The sequence below is a fragment of the Rhinoraja longicauda genome, chromosome 30 (genome assembly GCF_053455715.1).
Source record: "Rhinoraja longicauda isolate Sanriku21f chromosome 30, sRhiLon1.1, whole genome shotgun sequence".
Taxonomy (NCBI): domain Eukaryota; kingdom Metazoa; phylum Chordata; class Chondrichthyes; order Rajiformes; family Arhynchobatidae; genus Rhinoraja; species Rhinoraja longicauda.
Window position 1 is genome coordinate 26,197,236 of NC_135982.1, and position 24,885 is coordinate 26,222,120.

Below are 24,885 nucleotides of genomic sequence, written 5' to 3' on the forward strand. Positions count from 1 at the left end.
TAGAGGTGACTATATAATTTCACTGTAGTAAATCTGCAGTGACCCTTTGTAATTTTGTTCTTCATGCAAAGCATTAATTGAGCTGATTTACTACCAGCCTGGGCAGCATTTAGCAGCAATACATTATTACACTGTAATTTATTGTTAGCTGCGTAGTGGTTCTAGATTCCAGAGATTGCACAGAGGGAACATTCCAAACTAGAAGTTCAGCTTATATTCTGGCTATAAACACAGGAGTGATTTAGAATGCCCTCCAGCAGTTGCCTGTTGTGGGGAGCAGAGGCAGTGTGCTTCACAAGAAAGCAAGAGCTAGTCTTTTATTTTAACAACTCCAGCTGTGGGAGTGTGCACCTTTGCTCAGCTCCTGTTTGACAAGTAACAAGCTTTCCATTTTAACCAGAACAGCACCACAAGAAGAGACCAAAATACCCAGTTAAATAGACAATCAAATAAATCGATATCAAGTTTAATTGGTTGTTTGACAATCGTGACAAGTTATTTTCGGAACTTCACCTCACTTGCTGACACCACCAGCGATCATCATATCAGACAGTCTCTTAGATGAGCCCATCTGTTAGTCCTTAGTCCCAACTGCTCTTCCACTTACACGCACAGATGGAAAAAGCTGGGGACAATGAACTGTTGTTAACTCTTTATTAATACCAACTCTATTGTAGAAGTTTGACAAATAAAATTAAACATAGCACAGCAATAAGAGTTTCTCTTGCATGGACGGACACAGGTAGAATTGATTCACGGGCAACAGTTAGTAGAGTCAGAAAACACTACGCTGATTCATCCTGTGGAAAGAATAAAAAAGTTCAAGATTACCATTATTTTATTCTGCACATTTCAAAGAATAACCAAACTACACTGTTACAAAAGACAACACAAAATCAAATAACTACAGTGTCCTGATGTGTACAGCAAATAGTAGGAACTTAAGCGGCCGAACTCAAGACCCGGACCAGCAGATCATGGCTTCAGGGGGAGCCCGCTGAGCCAGTACCCCGCTTGTTGGACCCGGTGGACCATTGGTCTGGAAGGGGGAGCCCGCCATGCCCAGACACCAGGGCCAGTGACGGACGATGACGATGAGCATGGAGCGAGGCCGGTAGGAGAGGAGTGGGAACCGGGGTCTGGTCTACCATGCACCTCGCGATGGGCTACGGGAGGCACCTCCGGGGAACAGAGGTGGACGGGCGAGGAGAGGGACGTGGCATCCAAGGAAGGAGATGGCTGGAGGCCAGTAACAGCCCGGCACTTGCTTGGAACAGGCATCGCTCATAAAACTGGAGCATAGACCCAGCGCCTACTACTTCTGCTGGTAGTTTGTTCAGTATACATACCACCTTCTGCGTGAAAAAATTGCCACTCAGCTCCCTTACCTTCAACCTATGCTTTTAGACTCCTTTACTCGAGGGATAGGACTGTGGCTTTTCACGTACTCTGCCCCTCGTGATTTATATACACCTCTAAGGTCACCTCCCGATCACCTTCATTCCTGGGGAAAAGAGACCCAGCCTATCCAGCCTCTCCTTATATCTGCAACCCCAAAATGCGTAAATGCAGCACCTCATGGTCAGAACTTACCTAGTGGAGGTCACGAGAGGCGTTACTGCCAGTTGTGAATTCACAGTTTGGGAAGGATCCAGTGGACCCTTAAATCACACGTTCTTTGGCAATAATTCAAATCGCTAACATACGACTGCAAGGGCCTGACCCAAGCCGACAGAGATAGTTCAGCACTTATTTGATGTTCGTACTTTAATAAAAATACAATTGAAAAGAATTAGCATTGTACTCACTTTGACAAACTTCCCATGAAGGAGATATGGAGACTGAAAATCACGCTGGCAATTGGCATATGCCATTCCTAAACCCATCCCTGCACCGAATGTAATAGGCCATACACGCCCTAAACATGAGAAAAAACAAGCTGTCACAGAATATCTATTGTGAAACAATTAAGTACTCTACGTAATGAACATCTACAACAGGTTCAGCTGATTTATGTACTCCAATACTTTCCGTTCTCCAATACTACCAAGATGGCGCCCAACCCAGGAGACTATTTACCTGCTAGTCACAGAAGCAGATCTGCAATCACACATTACAATCGCTCCACACTTTTACACAGTGAATGGCTCGATTGTAATCACGTGTTATCTTTCTGCTGACTGGTTTGCATGCAACAAAAGCTTTTCACTGTACCTCTCTGTACTTCTCTACATCGGCGAGACCAAGCGCAGGCTCTGCGATCGTTTCGCTCAACACCTCCGCTCTGTCCGCCTTAACCAACCTGATCTCCCGGTGGCCCAGCACTTCAACTCCCCCTCCCATTCCCAATCTGACCTTTCTGTCCTGGGCCTCCCCATTGTCATAGTGAGCCCCAGTGCAAATTGGAGGAACAGCATCTCATATTTCGCTTGTGGAGATTATACCCCAGCGGTATGAACATTGACCTCTCTAACTTCAGATAGTTCCTCCGTCCCTCTCTTTCCCCTCCCCAGTTCTCCCACTAGTCTTCCTGTCTCCTACTACATCCTATCTTTGTCCCGCCCCCTCCCCTGACATCAGTCTGAAGAAGGGTATCGACCCGAAACGTTACCCATTCCTTCTCTCCAGAGATGCTGCCTGACCCACTGAGTTACTCCAGCATTTTGTGTCTACCTTCGATTTTACCTGTGCAGTCGTATGTTAGCAGTTTTCTTTCCTACACATCCTTTCACTGTACCTCGGTACACATGACAATAAACTAAACTAACTAAACTCTTCCAAAGGCACAGTTATGCTGCAGTGCAACTCCATTGCACAGAACACCACTGTGCACGTCATTCAAGTTCCCATTCTTCCCATGGGCACGTAGACAGCGGCTGGCAGTGCATCATTCAACCATAAGGTAAACATAGACTAGTTGATGCTTGCCTGCAGGTTGCTCTGGCTGGGATAGTGGAGGAGTGGAGAGGAGAAATACCCTGAAGGGAACACTTTTCCCTTTCTCCTTCACAGTTCAAAATCGTATGAATCCAACCCTGGTTAGATGCTAGTTGCAAGTCTGTGTAGCTCAAATAACAGGCCCTAACCATTAAGGAACATAGTTATTCCATCGCATTCTGGTGTTTATGACAATGCCAATCAGATTTGAACACGAGCTATTCCTGGGCATTAATGCTGCATCTCCCACAATACTTCTGCAAATTATCCACCCGGCCCAAGATTTTCCGATAGAAAGGTCAAACCTTGGTTTTAGATGCGAACTTCAAACAGTAATACTTACGTTTGAAAGCAAAAAGAGAAAATACAATTCCTAATCCAAGGCCAACACCTGAAAATATAATAGAAAAGATCAGTTAAATAATGTTTGAAATTGAACCATCGATAGATAACCTTAAAGTTATTTAGGGATAAGGGGATACTATCAAGAACAAGTTGTATGAAAAACAGTCAAAGGCATTGTAGGAATTAATATTTCTGTACAGTCACAGCTCAAAGTGCCATTTGTGTCAGCTTTCATAAGCTCTGTCCTCTTAAATATCAAATTAATATTGTTCTACAGACCTCTTCGCTCACCAGCCTTAAAAATCACCAGGGTTTGGGGGTGGTGAGGATGGGGGAGGGGACGTAGATGGTGATTGTGGTGACGGGTGGGGGTGGTGTTGGTGTTAAGTAAGGTTCAGCTTTTCATCTTGAAGAAAATCTTCCTTAGGGGCAACTAACACAATTACAACTTGGAGTCAGGTCATGGTGTTCAACAAATTGCAGGAACTACTGCAGGGGAAACAACTTCCGCCAGCACAACTGTGAATTTCAGTTTGTCTGGCGCTATTAGTCTTTACAGATTGATTGCATAAAGAAAGGCAAGTACCTACTAACCCAAACTAATAAATGAACACACTTCAACTTGGTGCTAATTAGCTCCATGTCAAAGACTTTTAAGACCAGGCCTGCCCCCCAAAAAAAGTTTACAGTTTTTGTTTTTTTATATAGAGGGTTCCCTAATGGCTCGATGCACATATCAGGGTGATAGTAAAAACAAGGAGGTCTCGACTTCAATCAATGCTGAGTTGTCTTCGACAATACTTTGGAAAGGATAGGACAGACTTTCTTACTCAATAGTTACTGAGTGAAAGCCAATGGAAAAAGAGCGGTGGGCAACGATGAAAGGTGAGCTGTGATTGTTCTAGCAGTGAGATAGCCTGTTGAAATTCTAGCCCATGCTTACTTGAATTCACTGAGAAACTGCAGGTTGAATTCAGACCTACACACAGCACAGAGTTAGCGCAGAAGGAAAAAAAAATTGGCAAGAAATTAGTAGGGAGGATGAAGACAGAGCGAAGGAATTATTTTTCAAATAAAATCAGCTAAAGGGATTGGAAAATGTAATGCACGTGACAAGAGTTTTGAATCAGGCTGTCAGTCCACTGCCTTGAGCGGATTCCTCCAACACAAAACACAAGAGTATTGCAATTCTGAAATTCTGCAAGTAATTGACGCAAATCCTGTTCAGACACGAGTGTAAATTGGACTCTTAACTTTGTCTCTAGGTAATTGTTGATCCAAACTAAGTTATATATCCAGATTAAGAGAGATTTTTTTATCTCTCCAGGCAACATGTCGGCCCTAGTTCTAAAACATTCTGTTCTTCAAATAGCTCTGATGGCAGGAAGGCACAACAACCAAAACTATTCCATAAATAATTATAAAGTGAAATCGGACAGGTACTCAAGGATGAAAAAGCAGAATGGAGGATTAATCACAATTGTCCCTTCGATGTGTCACTGTGCACAGATTGACCTAGCTTCTGTGGTGCAAATTTCTATAATTCTTGCTGATAAAGTTTAAAAACACCAACTAAAGTTGCATGCAGCAATCTTGCAGCTAAAACTCCGTTTCATCTCTACACTATAGAGCGGTCGGTGCTTCTTCAACTGGTGAATTGTTCACCCAAGGGTGAATGAAACTAGAGGGGTGCATGAAGGGTGAATGACTTAATATATATAAAATTATACACAAGGGAGAATAAGATGAAAATTACCCCCAAAAAAACATAAGAAAATTTAGTCGAGGGTGAATGAAATTTTGTGACAAAGACTCAAGGGTGAATGAGTTTAAGAAGCACTGCACTAGAGGTTTTGGTCATAAGGAGCAGTGAAAATTTGAGAACTTTTTTTTGTTCCAAGCATTTTTGAACTTCAAAGCCTATTACAATTAACAATTTCCTAAAATTCCGTGCACAGAAATTATACTCAACAAGGACAAGCTAACCATCAACAAGAATGTACGAAATGGGGAAAGATTTTGACCTTTAACCATCATCTCTGCTGCACACCACCTGTCTCCCAGACAGAGATGCATTAAGGTATTTTTCTGTTGCCCTTAACCTTAGGGCTGGGGCCCACGAGAAGGGACTTCATAAAGAGGTCAAGTCTGTATTTTGGAACATATCTTTGGCATAAGAATCTGTTTTATAGACATATATATATATATATATATAATGTATACATATCCTCTGTTGGAAGCTTGACTTTCACTTCAAATATTTAAAAAGTCATGAAGAGTTTATACATTTCGCAAATGTAAGATTTGGATAAGGAATTGTTTAATCAGGAGAAAAGCAGTCAAGAAATGCAGTTATTGCTGCAGTTTGCTAAATTATGCTGTATTCATATTAAGTTGCAAAGACATTTATGTTTGGGAGTGGGCTCATATAAAACTACACTTCAAAGATTCAAATTTAAAAAAGGAACCTGGGTTTTGTTCAAACATTAAAAATGTTTGTTTAAATCTTAAGACAGAAACATTCAAACACTCTCTGGAATAAAGAATTGAAGATTCCAAAAAACGTAGGAGGACACCTTGAAGGTAGTCAAGGATGAGAAACGTACAGGTTTATGGACAAATGGAAGAGGAATCACAACTGTTACTTCAATGCATCACAAGTAAACACATTGGAACGGATTCTTCCTATTGGAAGTACAATTTTCAATCAGACTGCTTTGTTTCAGAGCAATCCTGAAGGGCCATATCAAATTTCAGCAATAATTTCTAAATTGCTGATTTCACAAATATTTTATTCCCTAAGCACAGTGGCTGAGACTACCCAATCAGATGGGAGAGATACAGTGGCTGTCATGCTATTATATGTGGGTCTTACCCGACTTTTAACACAGATACCAAGATAGAAGGCATGGAGAAATCTACTTCATTAATCAGAGATTTCAGATGCTAGTCCTTTCAAGATTTATGAATGAAAAATTAATGGTTTTGATCTAAATTTATATTGTTGTCGAGTGGTGCTTGAACCATTAACCTTAATTCGAGGTGACTAATGAGGCAAGCTATCACATTTTGAAATTACGTCCCCTAATGAGTAACACATTTTCATCCATCTGTGACCCTAAAGCCCCCAGCGCCCAAACTCTCCATTCTTCAATGTTTGTCCAGAACGACTGCATGAATTGCAAATCAAATAAAGATATTATTCTACCACCGATTAAAAAATGGAGCATTTGACTGCTCAGGTGGAATCTTTAAAGATTGCAACATGACACAAAATGCTGTGTAAACTAGGACACATAAAGCTTTTACCTGTCGAGCAAAGAGCTAATATTTTTCATGATCTCAAGACATCTCCAAAGTGTTTCAGTCAATGAGGCACATGTAAAGAGCAGTCATTGCTGTAATAACTGCAATACATATGCGTGGGGGTATAGATGATCTGGATATATCTGTATATGGGAGTATGTGCATAAGTACACGCACTGGACTTTTTTCTTGTTTATTATATTGTTTATAGTGTACTATGTTTATATATTCTGTTATGCTGCTGCAAGTAAGAATTTCATTGCTCTATCTGAGACATATGTCAGTGAAACACTCTTGACAGCAAATATTATGGTACAATGGTATAATTTACTCCAAATATTATCTGATCATATATGCATCCTGATTTCCTTTTTAGGTTCATTATCACACTCTTATACTTAGTATGAATGTGCCCAATGTCTTCAGATCGTCACTGAACTGTATGAGAAAAGGAATTTCACTGCCCTTGGGTATTTTTGACAACTGAACCATTATTAATGTTGAAATCAATGACTTCAGCTGAATGCACAATTATCTCAGGGAACTGCTAAAATTCAGTTTCAAAGTTTGCCTCACTATTAAAAATCTAGTACACAAGAAAGAACACATAGGGAGTGCTCTCAATAATAGCTGTATAATTATAGGTCCCTTAAGTTCCGGCTTTTACATACTCAATTTCCATCATGGAGCAACACATTGCCTAAAATACTGTCCACATGACCAAGACAATTAATTACACCACAGCCCGACAAAAAGGATTTATTGTGTTCTTGTTCAAAAATTGAGATTTAACACTGGGGCAGCTTCTCAATAAAGGTTAAATTGGCAATAAAATACAAATGACTGGATTTTGGTTCTCTTTAGCATACTGACAGCATTACGTTTGATGTCTCCCAAATGGGCACATTTGCATAAAAATCCACACAGAGTTGAGCTCTTGGACCAATTTCCCATGAATTTAGAATGGTATGTCCTTTCAAAATACGACCTAAATTTTCAAAGGGGCCAAGTCATTGCTTTTCTGTGGAGCGCAGAGAACTGGAAGGCTTTGAACAAACTCGAGAACATCCAAAAACATAAATGGAATTAAACTTGAAGTTCATTAAAGAGTGAACTCTTGAAGAGTGTAGGAGAGACTTTGATCATACTTGTATGACCTTGTATCTTGCAAAACAAAGATCAGTCTATTAATCCTTGGAGAAGATGGCAGTTTGATTGAGAAACAATTGATGAATGAAAATTGATTCAGACTTTGACTGCTAATGGTTTAAATAAATGATGACAACATCACTGTCCCATTGATAATCCCAAGCAAAGGAAGGTTAAGTAAGATTGAATTAAACCAGCTTAAAATTAGGGAGATAATATGACTATTTTAAATAAAACAAATAGGATACCAAAAAGGACTTTCTACAAAAATTAACTAACTCCTTAAATGGTTCACGTTCTACACTTCAATGACTTCTAAATCAAAAAACATCTCAAATGAATCAACAAAATACTGGCATAGATGCCTATGTTCACTTATGCCTTGTTACGCTGCATTTCTCTAGAAAATTATAACTATAAACTTCGAGCTTGCAAACATTTGCAGATACAAGTGCAAATACAAGTACAAATGGAAAGTGTGTTCTCAAAAAATATTTGATAGCTCAGGACAGACAGAGATTTTCAAAAAAGTTAATGTGAGACAGATGCAGGGTCAGTGTCAGACAGAAAGCATTAAGGAATTGGGGAAAACAACGCTGTACTGATGAAGTGAGAGAATGGATGGCAGAAAGAGGCATGAAGCCACAGATTGTTGTGTGAGAGGAGGGAAAGTGATATGGCAGTGTGAGACAACAGTTTTACATGGCAAGGAAAGCAACAGAGTTGGGGTGCAAATTAACAAATACAGTAAAAACGATGGAATCAGGAAATAACTAAGTGACAGAGGGCTCAGGGGGAGGGCAGAAGAGAAAATGGAAGGGGGGCATGGAGGTGGGGGCAATGGCAAAAATCAAGTCAAGAATGTTAAATTCTTGTCATATGCAGCAGCATAACAGACCTGCAAACATAGTACTCACTGATAACACGACAAACAAAAAAATTCAACAATGCTTGATAAGAATCAACCATGAAAGTAATGTTGAGATGGAGAAGAAAAATTCAGCCAAGGCTGGGCAGAAAGCAACAACTTTCAGTATATCAGGGTAGGCAGGCCACGAGTGGAGTGCAGAACAACTGGAGGAACAGAGGTACAGAGAATGACATAAAAATGACTACAATTAAAAACCGAGAAGCAACATAGATAGGAAGTGAGTGCACACACAAGTCAAAGTTAAAACATTTGCAGTACATTTTTTTATTTACTAGTTTAAAAGCTATTAAACCAGGAGTTTGATGGCAATAACTGGTATGTTAAAACAGCCTGAAGATCTTCCAAGCATCTGGTGCAAAGGTTGATGGGAATGTTAACCCCATTAAATCTCCCATTCCATTAGCAATTGGTTTTAAAGTAAATATCTGCTCCAGATGGATTTTAGTCTTAATTGAATCATGTTTCGACAACGATCCAAGGCTAACTCTGCCAAAATAATGCATTGTATAGTTACAGCTACCATGACACAAGGAAACTCGGTCAGTAATATCATCACCAGCAACATATTTTACATAAGCATCCTTTTCGTCTTCCTTTACTTCATGTGCAATGATTTTAGTGCAAATTTATTTACAGAAATTATCTCTCTCTTTTTAAACAATCAGTCTTCACATAGACCTGCAGTATTTGCTCGACCGTCCAGTCTATTGTAGCTGTTTCTTTTCCAAAGTGACATTTTGACATATATTTGCTTTAATCAACTTGCCCTGCGATCATTGCATTTTGTTAAAACTTGGCCGGTAGCACAGTCTGCTTCCAAGCTCTCACTTTCATCCACAGTTAAAGACATGAAACTTTCTTCAGAAAGAAAAGTTTATGTACCAATGGTGGTATGTTAAAACCAACCCGTGTCATTTTATATTCAACTCCATAGGTTGACAATATATGATTACAGTATGTCTAGATGCATGTCACAATTTGTTACAAGAATTCAGTAAATGGAATTTAGTAAATGCAAACAGATGATCTTATTTCTATATAATCTGAAACTGCAATTAAAATTTGTGCAAATAAATTACAATAATGCAGTCATCTAATCAAAGAACACAAACACTACCAATCAGCTACAGACAGTATGTTCTCTTTTACCACCGCACCAATTTTCCTCTCCCATGCCTCATATTTTGTCATTCTTCTTGTGTTCAACTGGTAATGCCATCTGTGGATGGTCAGCAGGCAAAAACCATCATGGTCGGGCTGCCTTCTCAACTCCCTTTCCCACCCAGGGATGTGTCCTGTGCAAGTACATACTTGCATTACTCAGGTTAGAAAGTCAACATTACATACAGTACATCCATTTCTGACATACATGTGACATGGATGCAACACACATGCAGCATCAATCCCAATCTCCACAGTCTCCACAGCAAATCTAACTTTCTAACAGGTAACAGTTAAGCACTGTAATTGATAAGGCTCATGATTTTTAATAAGTTTCTAAGCAAAGTGACTGAATTAAAACTTTCAAACAGTTTGGCCAACAAATCTTCCTGGAAATCAGCTGGTTACATCAACAGGCAGACTGAAACAATAAATAGGGTGGAAGATTCCCCTTCATAAAGACAGTTAAGAGTAGGGGAATTTCGTAAGGACAATTTGTTTATTACATGGGTAACTGTCCCTCTTTCCCACAAGTTGAATTTACTGACTGTGAATATGAAGCATTCCGTCACCCATTTCTGATAGATTAATTTTAAGATTAAAAAAATTATGGAATACAGTTCTTTAAACAGTGTTTCCTTTTATAAAAAGTATCAGAGCCAGATACCAGTGCCAAAGCACTGCAAAGTTTGTTGCTTCTAGAAACACAATGGACAAAGAAAAATAAGGATACATTATTTCATGTCATGCCAAACAATGGAATGGAATACTTTATTTTCACATGTGACTAGGCACAGTGAAATTATTTGCTTGTATACCCGATGCACACAAGTAGCGGCCACCTACGGCGCTGAAAATGTACATAGAATATCTAAAAGGCTACATTAACTAACACCAAGTTGCACTTCACATAATTAGTTCTGAAAAAATCAGGGAAAGAAAACAAACTACTCTGAGCTTCTTTACAGCGGCAAAACCAAATGCAGGCTCGGCGATCGTTTCCGTCAACACCTTTGCTCAGTCTGCCTTAACCAACCTGATCTCCCGGTGGCTGAGCACTTCAACTCCCCCTCCCAGTCTGACCTTTCTGTCATGGGCCTCCTCCAGTGCCATAGTGAGGCCCACCGGAAATTGGAGGAACAGCACCTCATATTTCGCTTGGGCAGCTTGCAGCCCAGCGGTATGAACATTGACTTCTCCAACTTTAGATAGTTCCTCTGTCCCTCTCTTCCCCTCCCCCTTCCCAGTTCTCCCTCTATCTTCCTGTCTCCACCTATATCCTTCCTTTGTCCTGCCCCCCCCCTGACATCAGTCTGAAGAAGGGTCTCGACCCGAAACGTCACCCATTCCTTCTCTCCTGAGATGCTGCCTGACCTGCTGAGTTACTCCAGCATTTTGTGAAATAAATACCTTCGATTTGTACCAGCATCTGCAGTTATTTTCTTACACTTCTTAAACTACTCTGAGCTAGTACGGTCCACAAAGAACAATGAGATTAACGAGTTGAATGTCTGGCTTGACGGTGTTGCCTGTGGGAAAGAGCTAGAGAATTAACAGAAAAGACCAGGTAGGATCTTCATTTTACTATCGAGAATAAGCCTAACATTACATCAAGGTGCTAATTTCAATTGCAAACTGAAGTCCGCCAATCTGCTTAAATCCCTGATCTTTTGACTCAGAGGCAAGCATGTAACCAATTGTTTATTTAGAGCCATGCAGACTCAGCAAAAAAATCCAGCCATCCTACCACGTTCTCATCAGTATCAGAGGGCAAGTATACATGCAGAGCAGTTTTACCAAGAAAAATAGGCCAAAAGATATCAAATGTGAAAAACAATTGCAAAATATAATTACATCTTGTGAACCCACAAAATACCCAAACTTCAGAAGGGATAATAATTATTAAGACGAATTATAGGGATGGTTCCTCTCTAAATAGCCTTACCATGATTGAATGAAAAAGATTTGTTCATATTTGTGGCTCTGTGTTATAATTAAGCACAAGCAAATCTTTAATTAAAGGTAATAACCTCACTCCAAGAGAAACAACCTGGCTTATCCATCGACAGATCACAGGAAAGCATCACATAGGATGTTTGAGAGGCCTGAGTGCCAAAGAGAATTTTCCTTTGAAGCTGAACTTTAAAATCTCCAAAATTAATCCAATTTCAAGCAGTTTCTACACTCTGCTCCGCAAGTACAAAGCTCTGCATGCAAATGGCTGGAATTGTACAGACTGATGTCGAGCTGTGAAGGAGTAAGTGACTTGAAATATTTAAAAATGTACTAGACCAAGTGGACCCATTGGGCCCAAACCTCTACTGCCTTGGTGCAGCACCCTTTCCTCCCTCACTCCCCCATCCCCTCTCCCCACCTCTCTCCCCCCCTCCCTGCCCCTCCCCTCTCCCCCTCCACCCTCCATCCCTCCACCCTCCCTCCCCCCCACTCCATCCCCCTCAACCCCCCCCCCGTATCCTCTCTCCTCCCCCCTCTCGCTCTCTCTCCCTCCCTCCCCTCTCCTTCCCTAGGATATAGATTTAAACTTTAAAATGTAAATAACGTTAAAAATATAACACCGATTTCAATGAAACTTCTTCCATTAGCACCAAAGGGACAACAGTGTGTAAGGTGGGTCTAAAATTGTCGCGCTATCATGTACCGTTTTAGCTATAGTTCAGGAACAAACAAACAAACAAATGAGAGTTTTAGTATATAGATAGATATTAATCAATCCAAAATGCCACCCATGACACCTTTCCCACAGATGCTTCCCCCAGTGTTCCTTACATTGACCAGAACTGGAGGATTTTGATATAAATTGGAAAGGCCAGTTATTTGAAATTGCCAATTTCAACATTGAATCATTGGGGTTGTAGCTTGCCCAATTGGAAGATGAGATATAGTTTCTCAAGCTTACTTTGGACTTCGTGGGTACAGTCTACGAGGCCAAAGAAAGAGTGGGTTTGAGAATTAAAGTGTGTTGGAAGGAACTGCAGATGCTGGTTTATACTGCAGACACAAAGGGCTGGAGTAATTCAGCATGTCAGGCAGCATCTTTGGAAAAGACTAGAAAGTCTGCAACACATTCAGTCTGAAAAAGGGTTCCAACTCGAAACATCATCCGTCCTTTTTCTCCAGTGATGCTGCTGGGCCCGCAGAGTTACTTCTGCCCTCTATGTCTATCTTGAGAATTAAAGTGGCAGGTAACTGGAAGAGCAGCATCACACTCGTATGTTGAATTGAAGGGCTCTGCAAGGCAGTCACCTCATCTGCACTTGAGGGGAAGTCATCTCATCAGCATTAGTGGTACACTAGAATGGAAATGGTGCAAGCAGATTGCTGCTTCATCTGGATGGAGCATTTGGGTTCCTAGAATGGTACGAAGGGAAGAGATGAAAGTACAGTTGTGCCTCCTCCAGTTGCATGGGAAGGTGCCGTGAGAAGAGGAATGGGGATTGGTGGAAATGGAAGACTGAAACAATCCCTTTGGAATGCTGAAAGGAGAGAGGAGGTGATGCCACTTAATTCAATGTGATGGAAACTTCAGACGATGAATGTGGAGGACAGTGGGAAGGAAGGTAAAAGACAAAAGGAACATTGTCCTTGCTATAGATAGGTTAAAACAAAAGCTTGGGAAATGGAACTAACACTTAAAAATAGCAATGACTTTTTATATATAATTGGCTCTGTGTGTGTGGAGAGTCCTGGGATGGCAGGACTTTCATATGAAGAAAGACTGGATAGACTCGGTTTGTACTCGCTGGAATTTCGAAGATTGAGGGGGGATCTTATAGAAACTTACAAAATACTTAAGGGGTTGGACAGGCTAGATGCAGGAAGATTGTTCCCAATGTTGGGGAAGTCCAGAACAAGGGGTCACAGTTTAAGGATAAGGGGGAAGTCTTCTAGGACCGAGATGAGAACGTTTTTTTTCACACAGAGAGTGGTGAATCTGTGGAATTCTCTGCCACAGAGGGTAGTTGAGGCCAGTTCATTGGCTATATTTAAGAGCGAGTTAGATGTGGCTCTTGTGGCTAACCCTTTAGGGGGTATGGAGAGAAGGCAGGTACATGATACTGAGTTGGATGATCAGCCATGATCATATTGAATGGCGGTGCAGGCTCGAAGGGCCGAATGGCCTACTCCTGCACCTATTTTCTATGTTTCTATTAGGGCAAAGTACATGTGAATAATTCGAGTTTATATGTTATCAAGCACAACGAGGAACCAAATTTTTAAATCATTCTTTTTCTTTCCAAATCATAAAATCCATGATACATTAAGTAAGGCTTGTGACAAGCGAGTCATCATGTTCAGCAACACAGGGATGCTAAGCATAATTTCCAATCTGTACATCAAGATCCAGGGGAAAAACAAATCAGAGGCATCTGTACTTAGATTCAAGATTAAAATAATACTCAAGAACTGAGGAAAGTGTTCTGAGGCAGAGAATTCCACAGATTTATACCTCTCTGACTGAAAAAGTTATTCCTCATCTCCGTTCTAAATGGCCTACCCCTTATTCTTATGCTTCCAATCGAGCATTCAATTCAACTCTTGAGCATTCAATTGTTTCAGAACTCGTATCATCATCTCCAAAACCTGCTTGGCTCACAGGTCTTTGGACTGCCTGATATACCGGAGGATAATACCAGGGGAGTGCCGCCATTCAGTGAAGAAGATCTCTGCACAATAGGATAGCAGAAATATCAAAATAAAAATACATATAAAGCATCATGCATTGGATGTCTACGAAGAAACAACAGATGCTGGATTACACCAAAGATAGACACAAAATGGACAAAAGTAATAAGTGATGTTTTGGGTCAAGACTCTTCTTCAGACTGAGAGTCAGGGGAGAGGGAAACTATAGACAATAGGTGCAGGAGTAGGCCATTCGACCCTTCGAGCCAGCACCACCATTCAATGTGATCATGGCTGATCATTCTCAATCAGTACCCCGTTCCTGCCTTCTCCCCATACCCCCTGACTCCACTATCCTTAAGAGCTCTATCTAGCTCTCTCTTGAATGCATTCAGAGAATTGGCCTCCACTGCCTTCTGAGGCAGAGAATTCCACAGATTTATAACTCTCTGACTGAAAAGGTTTATCCTCATCTCCGTTCTAAATGGCCTACCCCTTATTCTTAAACTGTGGCCCCTGGTTCTGGACTCCCCCAACATTGGGAACATGTTTCCTGCCTCTAACGTGTCCAACCCCTTGATAATTTTATATGTTTCAATAAGATCCCCTCTCATCCTTCTAAATTCCAGTGTATACAAGCCTAGTCGCTCCAGTCTTTCATCATACGACAGTCCCGCCATTCCGGGAATTAACCGAGTTAACCTACGCTGCACGCCCTCAATAGCAAGAATATCCTTACACAAATTTGGGGACCAAAACTGCACACAGTACTCCAGGTGCGGTCTCACTAGGGCCCTATACAACTGCAGAAGGACCTCTTTGCTCCTATACTCAACTCCTCTTGTTATGAAGGCCAACATTCCATTGGCTTTCTTCACTGCCTGCTGTACCTGCATGCTTCCTTTCAGTGACTGATGCACTAGGACACCCAGATCTCGTTGTACGTCCCCTTTTCCTGACTTGACACCATTCAGATAATAATCTGCCTTCCTATTCTTACCACCAAAGTGGATAACCTCACACTTATCCACATTAAACTGCATCTGCCATGCATCCGCCCACTCACACAACCTGTCCAAGTCACCCTGCAACCTCATAGCATCTTCCTCACAGTTCACACTGCCACCCAGCTTTGTATCATCTGCAAATTTGCTAATGGTACTTTTAATCCCTTCATCCAAGTCATTAATGTATCCGGATTCCGCTCCAACCACTGTACTGAAACTGCGCTCCTCAAAATCACAAACGACCTTTTCCTCTCCTCCGACGCTGGCAACCTCAACATCCTCATCCTACTTGACCTCAGCGCCGCCTTTGACACCATAAATCACTCCATTCTCCTCACCCGACTTGAAACCTCCTTTAACATCACCGGCACAGCCCTATCCTGGTTCAAATCTTACCTCTCTGACAGGCACCAGTTCATCTCCATTAACAACTGTAAATCCCCCACCGCTCCCCTCCCCCAAGGTGTCCCCCAAGGCTCAGTCCTTGGCCCCCTCCTCTTCATCCTCTACCTGTTCCCCCTTGGTCAATTAATCCGCCGTCATGGTCTCAACTTCCACTGCTTCGCCGATGATATCCAGCTCCTCATCTCCACCAAGTCAATCTCCACCACCACACACTCTACACTGACAAACTGCATCACTGAAATAAAATCTTGACTTCAATCAAATTTCCTCAAACTCAACTGCAACAAATCTGAAATCATCATCATTGGTCCAAAAACGCTCACCAAATCCACCCAAAACTTCATCCTCAATATTGATGGTCTCCCAGTATCCACCTCCCCTCACATCCGGAATCTTGGAATCATCTTTGATCAAACCCTCTCCTTCGACAAACACATCAAACACATCACAAAGACAGCCTTCTTCCACCTCAAAAACATTGCCCATCTCCGTCCATCCCTCCTCCACAGCTGCAGAAACCCTCATCCACGCCTTCATCACCTCCCGTCTGGACTACTGCAACAGCCTCCTCTATGGCGCACCCTCAAAAATCATCAGTAAACTTCAATACATTCAAAACTCCGCTGCCCGTCTACTCACCCACACCCCGATCCGTGACCATATCACCCCCGTCCTTTACAAACTCCACTGGCTCCCCATCCCCCAGAGAATCCAGTACAAAATCCTCCTCATGACCTACAAAGCCCTCCATAACCTGGCCCCATCCTACCTGACTGACCTCCTCCACAGGTACACTCCCACCTGAACCCTCCGCTCTGCTGCTGCCAATCTCCTATCCCCCCCCCATCCGGACCAAACTCAGATCCTGGGGGGACAGGGCTTTCTCCATCGCTGCTCCCACCCTATGGAACTCACAACCCCAAACCGTCAGAGACTCCTCCTCACTCACCACATTCAAAACATCACTGAAGTCTCACCTGTTCAGTACTGCCTTCAACCACTGAAGGTCACCTCAACTTCTGTCTCCTTTCTCTGTTCGTTTACTTATTTATCTATTTATTCACTTCCCTATGTTCTTTAAATCCCTGTAAAGCGTCTTTGAGTGTATGAAAAGCGCTATATAAATGTAATGCATTATTATTATTATTATTATTATTGTAAATAGCTGCGGTCCCAGCACCGAGCCTTGCGGTACCCCACTCGTCACTGCCTGCCATTCTGAGAGACCCATTTATCCCCACTCTTTGCTTTCTGCCAACCAATTTTCTATCCATGTCAGCACCCCAATACCATGTGCTCTAATTTTGCCCACTAATCTCCTATGTGGGACCTTGTCGAAGAGGTACAAAGTTCATATGAATAAAAGGTATGGTGGGGGGAGGGAAGATTTGATAAGAACCCGACGGGAAACTTGTTCACACAAAGGGTGATGGGTGCATGCAACAGGGTGCTAGAGAAGGTAGTTGAGGCAGGTACTATTGCAACATTTAAGAAACATTTAGACAGGTACATGGATAGGATAGGTTTAGATTGATGCGGGCCAAATGCAGGCAGGTGAGACTAGTGTAGATAGCACATGTTGGTCGATGTGGGCAAGTTGGGCTGAAGGGCCTGTTTCCACACTATGACCCTATGATAACACTATGCTCAACTGTGAACTGTCTTTGGATGCAGTAAACACATCGTGATTTTTAAAAACTATTATTGGGGTTAGTAATTCATTGAATTTGTTTATTATATACCTGTATTGTGTTTGCAGATCTGTCAAGCTGCCACAGAAAGGCATTTAGTTGTTCCGTTCAGTATATATGACAACTATTCACACATGTCAGAAAATAACTGCAGATGCTGGTACAAATCGAAGGTATTTATTCACAAAATGCTGGAGTAACTCAGCAGGTCAGGCAGCATCTCAGGAGAGAAGGAATGGGTGACGTTTCGGGTCGAGACCCTTCTTCAGACTGATCAGTCTGAAGAAGGGTCTCGACCCGAAACGTCACCCATTCCTTCTCTCCTGATCAGTCTGAAGGGTCTCGACCCGAAACGTCATCCATTCCTTCTCTCCTGAGATGCTGCCTGCCCTGCTGAGTTACTCCAGCATTTTGTGAATAAATACTATGCACACATACTCTCTATGTGTAGGAAGGAACTGCAGATGCTGGTTTATACCGAAGATAGACAGAGATCGCTGGAGTAACTCAGCGGGACAGGCAGCATCTCTGGAGAAAAAGAATAGATGATGTTTCGGATCGGACCCCTTCGTCAGACTCCCTTTATAAACCGAATCAATGACAGGGCACCTTGAGAAAGGCCTACAGGTCAGGCACATGTCTCGATGGCTGAACACTCAAATGGCACGCCGTTCCACCGAACCAGCTGTCAACGCAAAAGGTATGTCCCGTGAGATCGATTGCACTCGGATGGACTTTACCTAACTTCACCACCGCGTCGGCCGCGCACCGTTCCATCTTCTGGTTGATTTCGGCCTCCGCCATCATGGACCAGCCTTCCACACAATCTCGCGAGAAGAGGGAATGGGGGAGGGACGGGACGAGGAGCGGGATCACGGAACCAGGGAGGGCGGCGCTAACCAGGAACACGTGACCAGCTAGGGGCGGTGCTAACCATGAACACGTGACCAGCGAGGGCCGGCGCTAACCAGGAACGCGTGACCAGCTAGGGGCGGCGCTAACTAGGAACACGTGACCAGCGAGGGGCGACGCTAACCAGGAGCGCGTGATCCGCGAGGGTGGCGCTAACCAGGAGCACGTGACCAGCGAGGGGCGGTGCTAACCAGGAGTACGTGGCCAGCGAGGGGCGGCGCTAACCAGGAGCATGAGCACGTGATCAGCAAGGCGGTGCTGGCCATGAACACATGACCAGAGAGGACACTGTCATTTGGCCTTTTGCTGTATGTTATCAATTTGGATTTAAATGTTGAGACATGAGAAAGAAATGTGCACATTGCATAGCGCAATCATGCACCATGCTGTATGTTCATAATGCATGAATATGGTGAATGGATCCTGAAAGGTGGTGAATTAATGTGGTGAAGAAAGCACTTGGCAAGCTTTGCCTTCATTGGGAAGGGTATTAAGTTGAAAGGTTGGCATACCATGATACAGGTGTACAAGTCATGGGTGAGGCCGCACTTGAAATACTGTGTGCATTTCTGGTTGTCCAGCTGCAGGAAGGAAGTCCTCACATTGGAAAAAATGCAAAGGGGATCCACCAAAAGTGCAAAGGGGATGTTATCCTGGCTTTTGGGCTTGAGTTACATGGTGAGGTTGGATAGGCTGGGATTTCTTTCATTGTCATCTAGGAGGCAGAGTGGTCACCTTACTGAGGTGTACAAATTCATGAGAAATTCATAAAGAGAAAGCTCACACCTTTTCCAAGGTTAGAGAATTCTAAAACTAGAATCATCGACTTGAGGTGAGAGGGGAGAGATTTAAGAGGGATCTCATGAGCAGCTTTTTTAATCAGAGGGTAATCCGCATCTGTAATGAGCTGCAAGTTGGACCTATGGAAGTGGATATAATTGTGACTTTTAAAAGACATCTGGACAGGTATAAGAAGGGTTTAGAGAGCGATGAGTCAAATGCAGGCCAATGGGACTAGCCCAGTGCACCAACCTAGTTGGCATTGATAATGTGGGCCAAAGGGCTTTAACTATAAAAATAAATATGATATAACAACCAAAACAGCTGACTCGATTGTGGGAACCACCAAAGATGTTATCACATAAACAGCATTTTACATGTGGTTAGTAGAAGCAAATAGAAAAATTAGAGCCATGATCATTATCCTTGACTTTCATTATAATGGGACATATCAAAAAATAACAATGCCAGTGGAAGACAAAGGCATGTAAACGATTCCATATAATGATCATTGTGGACTTCATCTGAAATCCACGATCCATAAAACCAGAAACTTGCAGCTCCGGTGTTACACACATTTTTACCATAAAAATAATATTAAAGCTGGGAAAACATGAATGAAGAGAGACTAGGATTCTGTTGCAGATGGAGCTGGTTGTTGCTCAAGTGAATACTTTTTATAATATTGCTGATGGTCCTATACTATTTACAGTGCAAAGCGATTATGACAATAAAATACCACTCATTAAATCAGAGAGTTACAAAAACTGGGACGTGAAAAAAATAATAGCAAGTAACTAAGCTTGGCTGAAGAAAGCAGAAATTGTGTTGCTTGGGATGTGCAGAGCAATTCAAATGTTCTGTGGTTTGGAGAGACACACAGCATGCTATGTGTATGTTATAACATTTAAAAGACATTTCAACAGGTATATGGATAGGTAAGGTTTAGAGGGATGTAGGCCAAATGGAGGCAATTGTGACTTGGGGCATCTTGGTCGGCATGGACGTGTGGGGCTGAAAGGCCTGTTCCCTTACTCTATGACTCTTTGACAATGACATGCATATGCTGAATGTGAAGTTGAAGATAAATGCATGCACACACATATCCTCATTTTTCTCAGGTGATTATTGGAGTGGATCAAGCTCTTGCCTGCTATTTGCACATGCCTTTGGTGGGAGGGACAAAAGCAAAAAAGGGAAATGCATGCTGAGACACAAGAAGGAAATAGTAATGCTGAAAATCGGCAACAGTCGCAACACACAGTAATGTGTGTGATTTAATTAATAAAGTTTGAAGGCCCTGGTTGCTTAAGCAATTGGTTCAATTAGCACCTTGAAAATGTATTGATTGCTGGCCAAAGGTGATAGTGGCTGTGACAGATGAGGGGGAAATGTCACAAATAGCAATCAGCAAACTTAGAAGCAATTGATTGATTGATTGATTGAAAGATACAGCATGGAAACAGGCCCTTTGGCCCACCGAGTCCATGCCAACCATCAGTCACCCATTCACACTAGCTCTATGTTATCCCACTTTCGCATCCATTTCTAACACACTACGGGGAATCTACAGAGCCCAAATAACGTTCAAACCTGTACGTGTTTGGGATGTGGGAGGAAACCGGAGCACCCAGAGGAAAACCAAATCTCAGGAAGAACATGCAAACTCCATAACAGACAGCACCCGAGGTCAGGATCGAATCCGGGTTTCTTGTGCTGCGAGGTAGCAGCTCTCACGGCTTCACCACTGTGCCAGCCTTCACTGCACAGAGAATGGCACGGAGATAGCACAGTGGCAAAGCTGGCAATTCACAGCACCAGAGACCTATGTTCAATCCTGACTTCAAGTGCAATCCATGTGAAGTTTGTACGTTCTCCCTGTGACCACATGGGTTTTCACCAGGTGGTCAAGTTTTCTCCCAACTCTCAAAGACATGTGCGTTTGTAGGCTGCCTCTGTAAATTGCCCCCAATGTGTAAGGAGTGGATGAGAAAGTGGGATAGCATAGCATAGATGTAGTGTGAAGGGGTGACCGATGGTGGTGTGGAATTGTTGGAAAGTCTCTGTTTCCATGCTGCACATTTGAATCAATCAATTACCTCACCTTCACCACCTCCTAGGTGTCTTGCTTTATGTAAATATTTTTCCTGTTCTCTTTTTCTTTTTTTGAAGAGTATGTATTGTTGTGTGCAATGGAAAAGCATGGCAAGGAAAAGAAGCCATCAGTATTAAATGGCCTTGTGATCCTGGGGAAATTGTGGCAGTCGGGGAACCCTCAGCATTCCTGTTCTTAATCTTTGTGTTTTCCTCAATGTCCTCATAGTAATTCCTATTCATATGCTCAGACTACCTGGCACATATTCAACTGTCACAGTGCTAGGAAAAGCATGCATAGGTGACCTTTCGAGTCGGGACTCTTCTTCAGACTGAAGAAGGATCCTACTACGAAACATCATATCCATGCCTTCCAGAGATGCTGCCTGACCCACTGAGTTACTCCAGAAATGTAAATCAGTAACTGCAGTTCCTCATGTCTACAGAGCACAGTATAGCGCAGGAACTGGCCATACAGTCCGCTATGTTCATGCCGAACATCATGCCAAGTTAAACTAATCTGCCTGCAGATGATCCATATCCCTCCATTCCTTGGATATCCATGTGCCCATCCACAAGGCTGTCCACAAACCTCTTAAATGCCACTGTCATAACTGCCTCCACCACCACCCATGAATCCAACTATCAGTCTTCTCCAAGTGTACTCTCTAAGTAGATTGAAACTCAAAACCCAAAGAGTGACATACTTCGGAAATTGATATCACAAAATGTTCTTACTGTGCACATTTATATTTACAACAAATGGTTCCAGTTTCCTTAAGCTTCCCTGTGCTATTCTTAAATCTTTCTGAAGGCTCCTGCTAAAATTATGACTGTCTAGATGTCGAGTGAAGATGGGATCTAAATGGGAAATCCTCTGATAGCACCTTTGATCCACTCCATTCACACGTTTTAAAGTGCAACATCATGTATACAAATAAGCCTACTTACGTTTTGTAATTAAACTTTTTATTTTGATAATAAATCAGACTTAGTACTACCCAAGTTCTAGCTATGGATTTAATACACATAGGTTCTTAAGTCATAGGAACAGAATTAGGCCATTCAGCCCATCAAATCTACTGCGCCATTCAATCATGGCTGATCCATCTTTTAACCAGTTTCCTGTTTTCTCCCCATATCCTTTGACCCTCAAGTACATCAAGTACATGTCAATCGTCACTTAGAAAATACTCAATGACTTTGCCTCTACAGCCTTCTGTGGCAATGAATTCCACAGATTCACCACCCTCCTTTCTAAAGGTACGTCCTTTTATTCTGAGGCTGTGCCCTCTGGTCCTAGACTCTCCCACTGGTGGAAACATCCTCTCTACATCCACTTCATTCAGGCATGTACTGAAGAAGGATATAATATCAATATAGTTGATACTTTGCAGTACAATATAGTACTGGTAATATATTGTGCCAAAATGCAGAGATTAAAATATAGCAATTTAACTGACATCAAATGATGACTGATGAAGTATTTTCTTTACTGAACATCGACAGTATTGAATTCATCCATTTTGATTCAAATCAAACTTTCAGGTCCTTACCTGATTTGATTCCCACCCCACTCTGGCCACTCTTCCATTTCGATCTTACCATTGCCTTGTTGAATACGGAGGTCAAAAAGGCTTGGTGGCGACATACACATTGGAAATGGGTGCATTTTGAGTGGTGTCACTAAATTAAAAAACATTGAAGAGCATAGGGAGAATGGGTATGAGGGAAAACAAAACTGAAAATACCCAAAATACTAACCAGGTCAGGCAAGAGAGGAACAAGACTAAACTTTCCAGAACTGCGCAAAGCTAGAAATAAAAAAAAGAGAAAGGAGAACAGAAGGAAACACCAAAGGGGAAGTTCTGTATAATAATGGATTGCAAGAGTGTTTATTTTTAGTTTAGTTTAGTTTAGAGATACAGCATGGAAACAGGCCCTTCGGACCACCAAGTCCATGCCAACAAGCGATCCCAGCACATTAACACAAGTTTACACATACCAGGGATAATTTACACTTATACCAAGTCAATTAACCTAAAAACCTATACATCTTTAGAGTGTGGGAGGAAACCGAAGATCTCGGGGGAAAACCCTCGCGACCATGGGGAGAACATACAAACTCCGTATAGCCAGCACCAGTAGTTGGGATTGAATCCATGTCTCTGGCGCTGCAAGCTCTGTAAGGCAGCAACTCTACCGCTGTGCCATTGTGCCGCCCAGTGCTTGAATGACAAAGGGGAAATGATGCAAGGCCAAAGATGAAGGTAGTAATAAAAATAAAGAAATGTTGAGCTCTTTTGCAACTATATAGGAGGCAGAAGTTTGAGAATTCAGAGTGGAGTCATAAGGTCATAAGTGATAGGACAGAATTAGGCTATTCGGCCCATCAGCCATTCAATCCTGGCTGATCTATCACTCCCACCTAACACCATTATCCTGCATTCTCCCCATAACCCCTGACACCCGTACTGATCAAGAATCTATCTATCTTTGCCTTAAAAATATCAATTTACAGCCTCCACAGTCTTCTGTGGCAAAGAATTCCACAGATTCACCACCCTCTGACTGAAGAAATTCCTCCTCATCTCCTTATTTAATGGAATGTCCGTTAATTCTGAGGCTGTAACCTCTAGTCTTAGACTCTCCCACTAGTGGAAACAACCTCTCCACATCCACTCTATCCAAGCCTTTCACTATTGTGTAAGTTTCAATGAGGTCCCCCCTCATCCTTCTAAACTCCAGCAATTACAGGCCCAGTGCCGTCAAATGCTCATCATATCTTAACCCGCTCATCCCTGGGATCATTCTTGTAAACCTCCTCTGGACCCTCTCCAGAGCCAGCACATCCTTCCTCAGATATGGTGCCCAAAATTGTTCAAAGGTGGCCTGACCAGCACCTTGGAGTGGGAGATAAAAATAAATTAACCAGCAACTGCAAACATAGTTATGCTACTGTGCCATATGGAGGCCTTTTGCAAAGCATTTACCTATTATAGAGGAAATGTTGCATGGAACACAACGTGTTGAAATAACTCTGGGTCAGGCAGCATTTCTGGAGACATATATAAGCGATATTTCAAAAGAAGAGTCCCAACCTGCCTGACCGCTGAGTTATTTCAGAACTTTGTATTCTGCGCAAGAATTTGCAGTTGTTTGTGAATACATAGTAAACATTATTGTGAGAAGCAAATATAGTATATTAATTTAAAAATGTACAAAAGTTACTATTTCATCTGGAAAAAATATTTGGCACCTGGATTGTGGGAAGAGAGGATGTAAAATAAAGGCGATGCACTGTGCCATGGGAAGGTAAGGAGCTGCAGTGTGAATGAAGAGTGGATGTGGCCAATACAGAGGCAATGGTCCCTTTGGGATGCTGACAGCAAATAAAAATGGAAGATGTTGTGATGACATGATGCTGGGATGTATGGTAAGTTTGCTGTGGATATATGCAGGTGGAAAGTGAGTTGCAAGAATTATATGAGGGTAGATAAATGTACAGGGTGTACCTAACATT

The 24,885-nt window shown here is 42.2% G+C and overlaps 1 protein-coding gene across 1 annotated transcript; it reads right to left on the reverse strand.

Moving 5' to 3' along the window:
• Positions 1 to 433: 433 nt before the first annotated feature.
• Positions 434 to 18,424, reverse strand: micos10 (mitochondrial contact site and cristae organizing system subunit 10). Its single transcript, XM_078425184.1, has 4 exons — positions 18,317 to 18,424; positions 3,281 to 3,328; positions 1,809 to 1,918; positions 434 to 800 (listed from the first exon to the last, which is right to left on the reverse strand). Exons 1-4 carry the CDS (start codon positions 18,381 to 18,383, stop codon positions 786 to 788), a joined length of 240 nt encoding a protein of 79 aa, XP_078281310.1. The 5' UTR covers positions 18,384 to 18,424; the 3' UTR covers positions 434 to 785.
• Positions 18,425 to 24,885: the final 6,461 nt, after the last annotated feature.

Excerpts from the sequence above, each read along its gene's own strand:
- micos10 (XM_078425184.1), bottom strand. The coding sequence starts at position 18,383 with ATGATGGCGGAGGCCGAAATCAACCAGAAGATGGAACGGTGCGCGGCC. Across the intron at positions 3,329-18,316 it reads CGACGCGGTGGTGAAGTTAG|GTGTTGGCCTTGGATTAGGA; the intron begins GTAAAGTCCATC and ends TTATATTTTCAG. Across the intron at positions 1,919-3,280 it reads TTCTCTTTTTGCTTTCAAAC|GGCGTGTATGGCCTATTACA; the intron begins GTAAGTATTACT and ends TCTCATGTTTAG.